Source organism: Cricetulus griseus, chromosome 2 (genome assembly GCF_003668045.3).
Source record: "Cricetulus griseus strain 17A/GY chromosome 2, alternate assembly CriGri-PICRH-1.0, whole genome shotgun sequence".
Taxonomy (NCBI): Eukaryota; Metazoa; Chordata; class Mammalia; order Rodentia; family Cricetidae; genus Cricetulus; species Cricetulus griseus.
The window spans coordinates 59,711,667-59,725,926 of NC_048595.1; the positions used below are offsets into that span (position 1 = coordinate 59,711,667).

General features: G+C 36.7%; 1 protein-coding gene across 4 annotated transcripts in view; it reads right to left on the minus strand.

Moving 5' to 3' along the window:
- The window catches only part of Focad (focadhesin), a 293,087-nt gene that overhangs the window by 101,346 nt on the left and 177,481 nt on the right, over positions 1–14,260 (minus strand). For all 4 annotated transcript variants that reach the window (XM_035439808.1, XM_027400387.2, XM_027400389.1 and 1 more), the window contains 2 exons: positions 7,925–8,042; positions 2,622–2,807 (listed from right to left, as the gene is read on the minus strand). In XM_035439808.1, the coding sequence (XP_035295699.1) occupies positions 2,622–2,807; positions 7,925–8,042 (304 nt within the window). The remainder of the gene's footprint in view (positions 1–2,621; positions 2,808–7,924; positions 8,043–14,260) is intronic.

Sequence of the window (14,260 nt, forward strand, 5' to 3'; positions counted from 1 at the left end):
TTTCCTGCACATTTGAATCTACTTAAAGATTGACCAACCTTTGTAAACTAAAACAATGAATTATCCCAGCTTGAAAACATTAAGTTAACTCTGTCTTATCCTTTACACATATTGCTTAAGTAAAGCTCCCTCCCACCTTATCTTCCCAATGGTGCTCACTGGAAAAGGGTGATGCAGTTCTGGTGTTAATATTATGCTGGTCCCATGAAGAAGTATTCATTTTCTCTCTGTTCTTGCAACAGTCTATATAAATTTAGTACCATTTCCCTCTTTCTTGACAAACATTAGAAGAATTCATCAAGAAGCCACCAGTACCTAAGCTTTCTTTGTAGGAGGATTATTAGGTTAGATGATGAATTTCTTCAGTCACTATCAAATTGTTCATAAACTCTCTTTCTCCTATCAGGAGGAACTTCTGTATCTTCACTTAAATTTTGCAGAACACTGACTAAAAGTTCTATGTAGCATTTATCTTTCTGAACAGTATAGGATCTGAAGTAGCATTTTCTTTGCTGCTACTCATCTAGGCATTCTCAGCCTTCTGTATTTATTGATTTTTGTTAAACCTTCAGTTGATGAGTATCCTTATAAATTTGATTATATATTTTTATGATCTTTACTTGATTTTTCTATTCTTCCCCAAGCTCTATTAGACAGAAGTTTTGTTTCCTTTCCTCGTTTCTATTATGTACACTGAACGTATACATTTCTGTGCTAGCTAGGTTTTTTTTGCCTAGAATTACCTGGGAAGAGAAACCTCAATTGAGAAAATGCTTCCATCATACTGGCCTGTAGCAGAGCCTTGGGGCATTTTCTAAATATTGATTGATGAGGGAGGACCCAGCCCACTGTAGGCAGTGTCACCCCTGGGCTGATGGTCCTGGGTCTTATAAGAGGGCAGACTGGGAGAGAGCCATGGGGAGCAAATCAGTAAGCAGCATTACTCAGTAGTCTGCTTCAGCTCCTGCTTCCTAGTTCCTGTCTTGAATTCCTGCCCTGACTACTCTTAGTGATGGAGTGTAAACTGTAAGTTAAATGAACCTTCCCTCCCAAAGTTTGCTTTTGGTTATGGTGTTTTATCACAGTAATAGAAAGCAAATTAAGATATGCAAGCAGACACACATACATATACACATACACATGCACAGAGTCAATCATGGTCACATGTATACCTATAACTCTAATCCTGTGAGGATGGAACCATGCAGATCCCTGGGGCTTGCTAGCTACTAGCACAGGTCTAGGTTCAGTGAGATACATTGTCTCAAAGGAATAAGATGGAAAGTGATATATAAGGACATGCTATGTCCTCCTCTGACCTCTATAAACACACACATACACACAAGTCCAAGCACTCCAACAGGAACTGTACATCTTCATAAACATATACCAACTGCCCATACATATGTACAAACACAAAATCCATCAGTCAACAGAAAAACATGAAGCTACATTCTACAAACTGTTATATGTTCTGTCCTCACTATTGTGTAGTTCCAATTAATTTTTAAAGTATCTTTATTGGTATGTTCACTGTATAAAATAATTGGTTCCATTATATTATTTCTGTGCATGTGTTTTGACCATGTTTATGCTAGTATCACCTATTAGCTCCTACCTCCTCTTAGCATCCTTCCTCACCCCAAAGAATCTCCTCTACGTTCATGTTCTATTTTAAAAATCTAGATTGCAAATATGTAGAATATCCTGAATCTGACTTATGTTACTCACCTAATATGGTAACATACACTATTCCTGCAAATGACAATGATTTTGCTTTTCTAAATGGCCTAAAAATCCATAGATGTGTAAACTACAGGGTTTTTATTATCTATTCATCTATTGATAGACACAGGTTAATTTGTGAGCACTGCCATAATAAACACAAAAGTGCAAATATATTATATTATATGCTAACTTTGATTACTTTGGGTAAAACCAACAAGTGGTACGGGAGATCGTATAGCAGTTCTAGTTCTCATCTTCTGGGAAACATCAATACTGAGTTCCAAGGAGGCTAAACTAATCTACAGCTTCAACAATAGTACATGAGCATGCCTTGTTCTTTGTGTCTTTATCTATATTTCTTGTTTATTTTCTTTACAGTGGCTATTTTGACTGGGTTGAGCTGAGTCTCAGTGGAGGCATGATTTGCATTTCCCTGATGGCTAAGTATATTAAAATTGTTTCTATGCATTTGTTGGCCAATGGTTGCTCTTTCCTCCATCAGTACTGGCCTTTGACTAAACCAGCTCCTAATCAAGTCCATAACCCGAATAGTGAATATGTTCTAAGGGGGGGGGGGGAGAGACACTCTAAAATATTCTCCCTGCTCTGGAATTGGAAGCTCTTTATTTCTTTTGCTTTAGGAAAAAAAAAAAAAAAAAAAAAAAAAAAAAAAAAAAAAAAACTATCTATAGTCTTTGCTTATACAGTTTTCAAATCCCTTCTGAAGTTTGGTTGTTTTTGAAACTGTTCCAGCTGTGTGTAAATGTTATTAGCAATGTTGTTAGCAGCAATGTGTATTGTAACTGTAATGTGACCTATTATAATTCACATGGAGATAACAGTTAGGACACGAGGCTATAAACCTGCACTTCACCACTGTGCAGTATTCTTACCTGCTAGGCCAGGTTTCAGTCCTGGTTGCTTGTTTGTTTCATACATCTTCAATATAAAATTGGGGATTCCTGATACTGTCTTCCCTTGGTCTGATCGCATGCCTCCTTTCAATGCAGAGTGATATATTCCACGGGGCATATTCACCATCTCCTGTTTCACTAGGGATGTAAAGAATTCTTCCAAGGCTGAAAGAGAATAAAAATAGTTCAAAACACAAATAGATGTGGCATTCCAAAAGCACAGCATTCATTCATTCTTAACTGGTACAGATGCCAGCTATATTTCTGATTAAAAAGTAAACTATCAATCATCATCTCTTAAACTTTCCCAAATAAGGACTAAGCAACACAGTGTGCAGGGATCAGAACTTAGAACTCACTCTTACTTCTTCACTTCTTACATATAATCCATTGGCAAGTTCTTGTGGCTCTACTTTCAGAGTCTATCCTTTTATAACCATTCTTATAAAACCTTGCCTAGTTATTATCTTTGTCCTTTCTCAAATATGCAAATATAAAAGTCACATCTTTAGTTTCTTCTTCCTCATGATCACTCCTGCAGCATCCTCCAGCCAGAACCTGAGGCTGTCCTTTCCTTTCCAATAGCTTTCACTGCACACCAGCCAATAGCTTTCACTGCACACTTTTAAAAAAACAAAACAAAAAACAACAACAAAAGAACCTGCACACTTAAAAAAAAATACTGCACAGCCTCTGACCACAAACCAGTAATCAGCAGGACTTTCACCCTGACCTCATTTCTGCCACATTCGCTTCTTGCCAACATAAAGATATCTTTCCAAATAGACTTTCTGGTCTTCAAAAATATAGACTTGCTGGCTGTCTACCTGGAGCGTATTGTTACCAGATTTTCATGGAATGAATTCTGTTTGTTCTCTGGGTGTTTTCAGAGATATCTTTCAGAACCAAGAACCATTCTGTAGCAATGTTAGTACAAGTATTAAAAACTGAAAAGTCCATTCCTTACTTCCTTGTCTAGACTCCTAAAGAAGCTTGTGATCTTTGCTATTTGACATTGTATTATTACTAAAGAACATGTAAGATGTAAGATCAGAAGACAACAAGATGTCAAACAAAATGCCTGATAAGACTTACGGGTTCATATTTGAGTGTCATTTCCATAAGAGCCACTAGAGGTTGCCCAATACAGAAACAAAAAAACAAAGCATTAAAGCTAGACAAATGCCAGTGCAAAAAACAAAAAGAGAACAAACAGGAACAGAGAGGGAGGGGTCCACCCAGCAACATCCAAATTTCATTAGGGATATTTCTACCTCAAGGTCTCCTTTAAATGACCATGATCTAAAAACAGTAAATACTCATTAGCACAGGTGTCCTTCTATCTTTCTAGATAATCTCCTGGATACAACCAAACTTACCTATACAAAGCAATGAGGGATGGGGAGGCAACTCAGTCAGTAAAGTATGTGGCAGAGTATGAGGACCTGAGTCTGATTCCCAGTGCCCATATAAAAAGGCCAAGTGAGGCAGTGCACACATGCCATCCCAGCCTGGGAAGTCAAAGACAAGAGGATCCCTGCAACCTGCTAGCCAGACAGTCTACCCAAATGGTACCACCCATGTACAAGCAAAAGATTCTGCCTCAAAAAGAAAGGAGGAGGATAACTGAAGAGGACACCCAATGCCAATTTCTGCTCTATACACATGCACACACATACAATGATATGAACACGCATGTGTGTGCATGAGCACGTGGACACACATACAGTACTGAGAACATCTGTTGGGGACAGCTTCTATTGACTCATTCACACTTACCCTCTACCCTTCTCAACACTGTTCTGTAAGCTCCAAAACTAAGCTTTTAAGAAATTTATCAACAAGGTATTCAATGTTTCAACCAATGAATGGCACTGGCAAGAGATCAAAGGGTGAAACACAGTGAAGCCTAGACACTGTCCAACAGGTTACTACAGGCTGCCTGCACCCTTGTTTAGAGGGTTGTCTCCCCTTAGGCAGCTCTATCTGTGACATGAATGTCTCTCTCTCTCCCTAAGCAGGCCAAAGAACCTTAGCTATTCTTGGATGATTCATCCATCACATCTAAAGAATTCCCATTAACTTTGAAAACATGCTTATAAAGAATCACTTTATTAAACTTTCTTCAATTATTCCATTGAGCACGGACCCCTTTTCCTGCCATGACCTCCATGAACATAATGTCTAAACAAGTGAATGATATGTAATCACAGGCTATGTACTCCAGTTCCTGAACACTGTAGCAAAGGTATGACTGCTCCAAGCTCAGTCTGAGTACAGACTTTTCAAAATGTGTGTGAGATGTGTGATTGTGAAGATGGGAACTCTTTGGTAAGAGAGGGTCATTTCATACTTCTTCAGAACTGTGTTCTGACAAAAGGGACAAGTACACACGTCAAAAGAGAAGGATATGCTTGCAAGTGCACTGCTCCAGCAACAGAAAGATGTCTACTTGTCAAACTCTGTGGTAATAAAAACCTCTCAACTCCATCCTGGAGAAGTGAGGAAAGGAAAAGATGCAGGCACCCAAAGGAAGCCACTATAGAGAACATTCCCCAAGCAACTGAGCCAGCAACTAGCATTCTTCCCATTCTCTGAAGCCTTTGCTTTGGTCTCTTTATTACATATAACCAGGTGAGAATTTGTAAAGAAGAGGAAAATCTATACGACAACAAGGTGAGCATGTTAACACTGCAGTTATATCTAATGAAAAGTCATCCAACAACTAAAAAAAATGAAATTTAATACAAGGAGTTAGGTTAAGGATCTTAAATACACTATGCTAAATGAAAAAGAAAAATCTACTTCCTAACGTTCACAAACTCAGAGTATCTGGCAAAATCTAAATAGGACTACAGTACAAATAATTTTAAGCTAGAACTTTAAAAAGCTCAGTAATAAGGTATGGAAAGATGGCTTGGTGGTTAAGGATGCATATTGCTTCTTGCATGAGACCAGAGTTCAACTCCCAGCATTCACAGGGCAGCTCATAACTGTATTTAACACCCTCTTCTGTCCTCTATGGGCACCAGGCACACACACAGTGCACTTACATACATGTAGGCAAAGTACCCATACAGGTAAAATTAAAAATAAAATCTTTGTTAAGAAGATGAAGAAGAGGAAGAGGAGGAAGAATAGAAGAAATAACCATCAAGAAAAGCAGGCCATAATTCCCTTCTTTTCAGAGCAATAGCTTTACTGCCATCAGTAACTAGTAAGGACAATGCATCATCCACCCAGTATGCTTCTAGTCTCTTCCTTTAGCAGCAACCCATGTCCTTGTCTATTGGTGCTCCATTAATCAGAGAGGGAGGACACAGAAAAATGTTGTCTATGGCGGTGGTTCGCCAGACATAGTTAGTACCTCCACAATCAACTTGACTCCAATTAGCAGATTTCCTCAAACAACCTCAGTGGGTATAGTACTGTAACCAGCAAGTACAGACACCAGCACAGTGAGACCACTGCCCCAAATGAGCTGTTCAGTAGCAACCTTTCCCTCCTTCCCAGGCACTAGATTCCCTTCCCCGGACCACATGGCTACAGGAATCAGCAAAGGGCATGATGTCATTTTAACAATCCAAATAAACTATTGGTCATGGTGCTTTAGGACACAGGAGAAATGTTGTATAACAAGGCTTTTTCCTACTCCTGCCAGTTATTAACCGCAGAGATACTGAAGGCTCCCAGGGAGCTATGAGGTAGGAAGTGTGGAAAAGAAATAACAGTGAACAAGTTTTAAGGCTTGTTGTAAAGAAGAGAAGAAATGAAAACGTGGTATCTTCACCTTAGCTCCACTATTCAGGTATCTCTAATGAAAGGAGGCGGGGATGGACCCAAGTTTTGTCTATACATAAGCAATAAATTTAGCTAAATTTCCAGGGAAAAATCTGTGTGCCATGAAATCAAGAAAAAAAAAAGATAGCATTACAGATTACTATAATCACATTACAAGGACTAACTTGAGAGAATATAGTAACATTCTATTAAACCTCATACTCAGAACTTAAATGTTTACATATTTTTTTCTACCTTGAATATATATTCAAGGTGGGATTTGAATACAAAGCAAAATGTTGGTTAACATTGAAGGGCTTTTAATCACAATGGGTCATCTACAGACTTTTAAGTAATAATCAGAAGATAAATTTTTAAATAATGTAAAATTTTAATAACAGTCCATAATCCCTTACGTCAAGCTATAGTAACTTACTGTTTCTTAGGGGCAGTGAAAATTTTATATGTATAAGCATCAAACATGTGCACAGTTTGCCATTTAAAGGGTAAATGATCCAAAGCTGAATGACAACATAATCTGATCCTTAAAATTAAAAAAAAATAAAATAAAAAGATATGGTCTCCCTATGTAGCCCTGGCTGGCCTGGAACTCATTGCACAGACCAAGTAAGCCTCAAATCCACCAAGCCTGGCAAAAGTATAGCCCCACCTTCCAGCTTGTGATCCACCTGCCTGTGTCTCATCAGCACAGCCAACCTGTGTTCATCAGTACAACCACCTTGATCCAATTTTTAAGAGCATTGATTTATAACTATAAAATGTTAATGACACAATTAGTGTGCTTTAGAAAGAAAAAAATGGCTTAGAGAGATACCACCACAGTTAAGAGTCCTTGCTCTTGTAGAGGACCCACGTTCTAGGTCCTGAACCAATGTGGCAACTCACAATAGTCTTTAACATTTCCTCAGGCACAAGGCATGCACATGGTACATAAACATACATGCAAGCAAAACACCCAAACACATAAAATAAATAATTTAAAAAAAGAATACTGGGATTGTCATGTAATTCAATCTTGTTTGTAATTCAAATAAACAAATGATAAGAAACAAAAAAAAGAAAGAACAAATTCATAATGATAAAACTCCCAGTAAATCTCTTATAGGTTGAATGACAAAATTTCTAACTTAGCTTATAGCAAGGAGATAGAAATTAAAGCAGTAGCCTGCAGTCCCAATGCAAATATGTCTGACACAATAAACTTTGCTTTTGAAATGAATTCTAGTTATCATTAAGAACAATTGTTTAGACTCATTTTCCAGCTCAATGTTACTGTCATCTAGTGGTTTATATTATGGTTCAAAAACCATATTACCTAAGACAGTTCATATAGAACACAGTTGTACTTAGCTATATGAGAGTATCTATATGAGAGTAAACTACAGCATATACACACCACACAAACAAACAAAAAACTCCGACAATTTATAAAACAGGCAAATCACTAAAAAATGGTAGCACTATGGTTGCCAAATAGTCACCTGGTAAAACCGAAGAAGCAGTGATGGTCAACAGTCTGATATAGCAAGAGCCAGGAATGGAAAGGTCCACAACTTCCTCTTCATCCAGCTCATCAGGAGCAGGCATTTCTGGCCTTATCTGGAGTAAATAATGACATGTCAGAGAGGATGGCAACAAAACACGTAAAATTTTTTGTTGACTCTGTGTTAAGATTTAAAAATTGTCTTATACTCAATCACTCTTTAATATCAAAAGACAGCTAAAATGAAAAATTAAAAATATATTCATGAGCAGCAGGTGTGGTGAAGCATATCTATAATCCCAGCAAAGCCAGGTTGATCTCCTTGAGTTTGAGGCCAGTCGAGTTCCAGTACAGCCAAGGTTACATAGAGAGACCATGTCTCAAAAAACCACACACACACACACACACTGCAGACTAATTAAATGATAAACTTTACTAAGTTTACTTGGTATGGTCTTAGTTCCAGTTAAAGAACTGATAGCAATACAATAAGAACATCACCATAAGCCAGCATGAGCAATGATTATTATAGAAAACTAATAAAATACATCACACAGTGGTAAGATATCAACACTGACATATTCAATATGTTTAAATTATGTGCATCATAATTAAATATTTGACTTGTCTAATTTTTATTTTAATTTGTGATTTAAAGGCTAGAGAGGGGTTCAGGGAATGAGAGTAATTACTGCTCTTCCAGAGGACCTGAGTTTGGATCCTAGGACACATGCTGGGCCACTCAAAACTATTTATAACTCTAGCTCTAGGTACTCCAACATACTTTTCTATCCTCTATGGCTGCAAGCAGGCATATATGCATGTACGTGCACACATACACACACACACACACACACACACACACACACACACACACACCTTTTAAAAATTGTTATCCCAGCTAACTCTCCAAGACAAAGCTTAAAGCCTTCTAGTGGAAATATGTGACGATTGGGACATGACAAATATCTTATTAACATTCTTTTGGCTTGGCAGTTGTTACTATAGAAAATAAAGACACTAAAATCAACAATCAGTAGCTTCACTTTACTTTGTATTTTGAAGTTTTTTTCAGTTGCTTTGTGTTAGTCAGCTTTGTGAGAATCAAGATAAGAATGTAAGATTAGCACTCTGATATTTTCTAAAAGATATAACGGTAAAGCAATTATTTAAAATTTTAATACTTTCAATGACACACCATCATAATGTCCACACAGAGATAATTAGGATTAGGGTAGGAAATCAAAATACAGAAAAGTGGCTGCTATAACCATAAAGTGCCAGAACCTAGTCATTACCATTTGCCTGTCTCTGGGAGTTATTTTTAGAAATAATTAACAATTCCTGCAGACTGCCTTCTACATAGGTCCCCAAAGCACCATTTCATTAGCAACTGCACTGAGTCAGGAATCTCACAAAGGGATAAAAGAAAACAGACAGCAAATGCTTCTCTTATGTATAATAATCTCAACTCCAGTGATGCTGCTCAGCCATAAGCAGAGTTATCGTCAGTACACAAAGCCCATGTGACAGCAACTTAACCTCCTGAGCATTCCCCAAGACAAGACTTCGCTTAGATTCAACTCTGAGAACTTAGTTCTAAGAGGATGAAGCCAGCCACACTTCAGAAATAACAATCTGGCATAGTCCAGATAGAGTATGACAGCATTCACTTACAATGCTACATTATCAGAGTTACCCTGGAACACTGAGAACCTTTCCGTTCTGACAAGCTGTGTTTCCCACGACTCTCTGGATCAAAGTAGGAACTTTCTAAGTTTAGTATGATTGAGAACTGTCTTTGAAATTCTAACCATTACTAGAGCCTTCTAATTCCTGAAAACTAAATGAATAAAAGAGCAAGCTCATTGTCCCTCTGACATGCTTTCTGATTTTAAGCAACAAGAATCTTTGGAAATCCAGTAAAATAATTTCCTTAAATATCAGAAATTATAATGCTAAGGATATAACAAAACTAAACAAAAATCTATGCTTATACAAAGGCTTGTATATAGATGTTCAAGAACATTTGTTATTATATAAGATTATAACTCCAAATATAAACACACTCAAATATTCATCAGTTTATAAGTTAATAAGCAAACTGGGGTACATCCATACAATGGAACATAATTAAACCATTATTAGCAATAAAATATAACTTTAAAAAGGAAAGAAATATTAGTTTAAATAAAAATTTTAAAAAGGAAAGAAATAATAAAGGGGTTCAAGGAATGGTTCAGTGGGTTAAGGCACTTGCTATGAAGCCCAATGATCTGAGTTTGATCTTTGGTATTCACAAAGTGGAAGAGAGAACTGACTTGTCCTGGAACATATACATATATGCCACGAAACATGTGATCTTCTCTTCCAGATCCTGAAGATTATCTCTTACAGGATAAATAAGTGCTTGAAAAGGTTAAATAAAGATCAATGATAAATTTGATGAAAGGATAGAAATTACACTAGAAATAGAAAGAATCAATGAAACAAAAGAATTGGTTCTTTGGATGTATAAACAGTATTAACAAAGGATTCATCAAACAAAGCAGAAGAGACAGAGGAAAGAAATTAGCAAAAGTAGAGGAAAAGCAACAGATACCACTGAAATCCAGAGGATCTTTGGGGAATCCTTTCAAAAATATATTCTGATAAACTGAAAACACTGGAAGAAATGGATAAATTTCTAGGTACATATCAAGTACAAAAATTAACTCAAGAAGATGAAAAGCCTAAACAGATCAATAATGAACAATGAAACTAAAGCATCAATAAAAGGTCTCCCAACAAAGCAAAGAACAGGACTGGATAGATTCATTGTGCAGTTCGACCAAGTCTTTCAACTACCATCAATGCTTCCTAAGCTATTCCATGAAACACCAAAGAACAGACTGTGTGCAAACTTATGCTATGACACTGGTATTACGCTGACACCAAAACCAGATAAGGAAATGACATAAAAAATAACTATCAGCCAATTTCCTTGGTAAAAATAAATGTAAGCATAAATGTAAAACTCAACAATACACCAAAGACATCAAACACTATGATTGAAGTGGGTTCATTCTAGATACAGGACTAGTTCAATATACTCAGTTCACATTAAGGAATTAATGTATAAAAATATAGAAAATTGGGCTGGAGAACACTTAATGCTCCAGAAGACCTAGGTTTGATTCTTAAAACCCATACAGTAGGTCCCAAGCATCTATAACACTTCTTCTAGAGAATCCATTCAACAGGCATGCACCAGGTGCACATAAATTCAGGCAAAACATTTATGCATGTAAACTAAGATAAATAAATCTTTTCTAAAGCATAGCATATGAAAAATACCTAGGAGAAAAATTCAACATCCCTTTATGGAAAATTCCCTGTCTGAAGAAATCAGAGAAAGAATGATAATACCTCAAGACAGTGAAAGTTATATGTTGCCAAATATTTGTTTAACCATGTTTATGTTGTAGAATATTTAACTATGCAAATATGTGTGGCATTTGCTTAATTATGTAAAGGTGTATTGCTGCTTTAACTTGCCTGCTTAAGGTACCTGATTGGTCTAATAAAAGGCTGAGTGGCCAATAGCAAGGGTAGGGGTATAGGTGGGACTTCCAGGTAGGGAGAGTAAGTAGGAGGAGAAATTTAGGCTTAGGTAAAGAAAGAAAAAGATGTCAAGGAGATGCCAGGGGTCAAACAGACAGACACAGAGAAAGCAGGGAAGTAAGACATACAGAATGAAAGAAAGGTAAATAGAACTAAAGCAAAATGTAGATGAATAGAAACAGTTTAAATTAAGTTATTAGAGCAAGTTGAGAACAAGCCTAAGCTAAAGCCAAGCATTCATAATGAATAATAAGTCTCTATGCCTATATTTGGGAGCTAGTTAGAGGCCCAAAGAAAACCCTAACCACAGTTATATACAGAAATCTACAGTTAAGGTTACATTGAATAAGGAAAGGCTTAAAAGCATTTTGTCTAAAATCAGGAACAAGCCAAAAATCTCAGCCATATCTACTATAATTCAATCTAGTACTTAAAACTGTATCCAAATCAATAAGACAAGAGAAAGAAGTGAAATAAACATATATAGGAAAGGAATAAGTAAAATCCATATTTATAAACAATATGATACCACACTTTACAAACCTAAAGATTCTACCAGAAAAATCTTATATCTGTGTTGCTGTAGTATCTTGTTCCACCAGGTCCCATCACCCTTCTCAGCCCCAAATAAACACACAAAGACTTATATTAATTTATAAAACTGTTGGCCAATGGCTAGGGCTTCTTACTAGCTACCTCTATCTTAATTATTACCCATAACAACTAATCTATGTATTTCTCCATAGCCTTATCTTACCGGAGAACACCTGGCCCATCCTATCCTCCCAGTCCCTCCATGGCATCTCTTCCTGATGCCTCTATGACTTCCCTTTCCAGAATTCTCCTTGTCTCCTAATCCCATCTATCTTCCTGCTTCTACCAGCTATTGGCCAAACAGTGTTTTATTCATCAACCAATAAGATAAACATATATACAGAAGGACACCCCCCCCATCAAATCTGGCATATACTTTCAGAAAAGTAGCAAGATAAAACAAAATTGAATAGCTTTCTACACAACAAATATAATAAGAAACAAACCAGGGAAGTAATGTTGCTCAGAATTTTCACAACCTTCCTAAACAAGATACCTAGGAATAAACCTAATTAAAGAAGGGAAAGACTTCTGTAGTTAAAAAAAAATACAAATCACTGAGGAAGACGATAGAAAAGCATCCAAAGTTTGTTATCATCAGGATTAGCACTTTGAGAATGGCCATTTTACCAAAAGCAACATTGATAATCTGGGAGATCCCTATGAAAATTCTAAAGATATTCTTCATAGAAACAGAAAATAATAACTTTTAAATCCATATGAAAGAACAAGAAACCCTTATAAGCCAAAACAGTCTTGAGACAAAGAGGAGGGGGGAATATTGTAGAATTATAATATAAAAACAGCATAATACTGACTCAGAGGCAGATACAAAGAACAATGAAATAAAACACATGAACCAGAAATCAGTGTGCCCAGTCACAGACATATACTTTACAACAGAATGACTAAACACATAATAGAAAAAAGTCTCCTCAGCAAAGAGTCATGAAAAAGAACCCGGCATATCCACAGAGAACATTGAAACCGACCTTTATCTCTGTCCCTTTATTCAAACAAACAAAAAAAATCAACCCAGAACTTAATGTATGACTTTAGAGGTTGAAAGCAATCTAGGGTAACACTGTAAGGATTCTTTTTTAGAGCAAAGCAAAACAAAACAGGGTCTTGTATAGCCGAGTCCTGCCTGCAAGTTTCTGTGTAGCTGAGACTGAGCTTGAGCTCCTGATTACCCTTTTGCTACTTCCCAAGACTGGAATTACAGGTGTCTACTACCACACCAGGCTGACAATGACTTTTTAAAACAATTAATTTTTTTTATTTGTATGGGTGTTTAGCCTGCATGGATGTGTGTGTACCACTTACAAGAGTGGTCCCTAATGAGCTCAGAAGAAATCAGCAGATTGTCCGGAACTGAAGTTACAGATGATTGTAAACTACTACATGGGTGCTGGGAATTGAACCTGGGTCCTCTGCAGGAACAGCCAGTGCTCTTATCTGCTGATTTATCTCTCTAGCCCCAACAATAACCTTTTAAACAGGACTCCAACAGTTCTGGAAATAACAAACATTGAAAATGGGGATTGCATCACATTAAAGTGCTTCTCATAACAAATGGCAAAGGGGAGGGGCAGCACATGGACTAGGAAAAAGCCTTTGCCATCTCCTTATCTAAGAGGGATTAATATCCAGAATATATAAGGAATTTTAAAAATTGAATATTAAAAATCAAATAATCCAATCAAAAATGAGAAAATTAACAGGTACTTTTCATATGAACAAGAATAAATAGCCAATAAATGCAAAGGATATAGCATTATTAGTCATTAAGCAAATATAAATCAAAACTACTTAGAGTTCAACTCTGATCAGAATGGCAAATATATAAAAATTTAAAAATATATAAAATGCTGGCAATGATGGGAAAACCCCTAATATACTGCTTGGGATACAAGTCAGTATGCAAGCTCCTCAATAAACTAAAAGTAGTACTGCCATATAATCTAGCTATCCCCTTTTGGGGTATATACCTGAAGGAACCAAAGGTGGCTTGCTATAGAGATACTTGCATACTCATGTTACTGTGACACTATTCACAATATTCAAGTCATAGAATCAACCTAGTTGCCCAGCAACAGCTGACTGGTTAAAGAGAAAGTGCCAGGTATACACTATG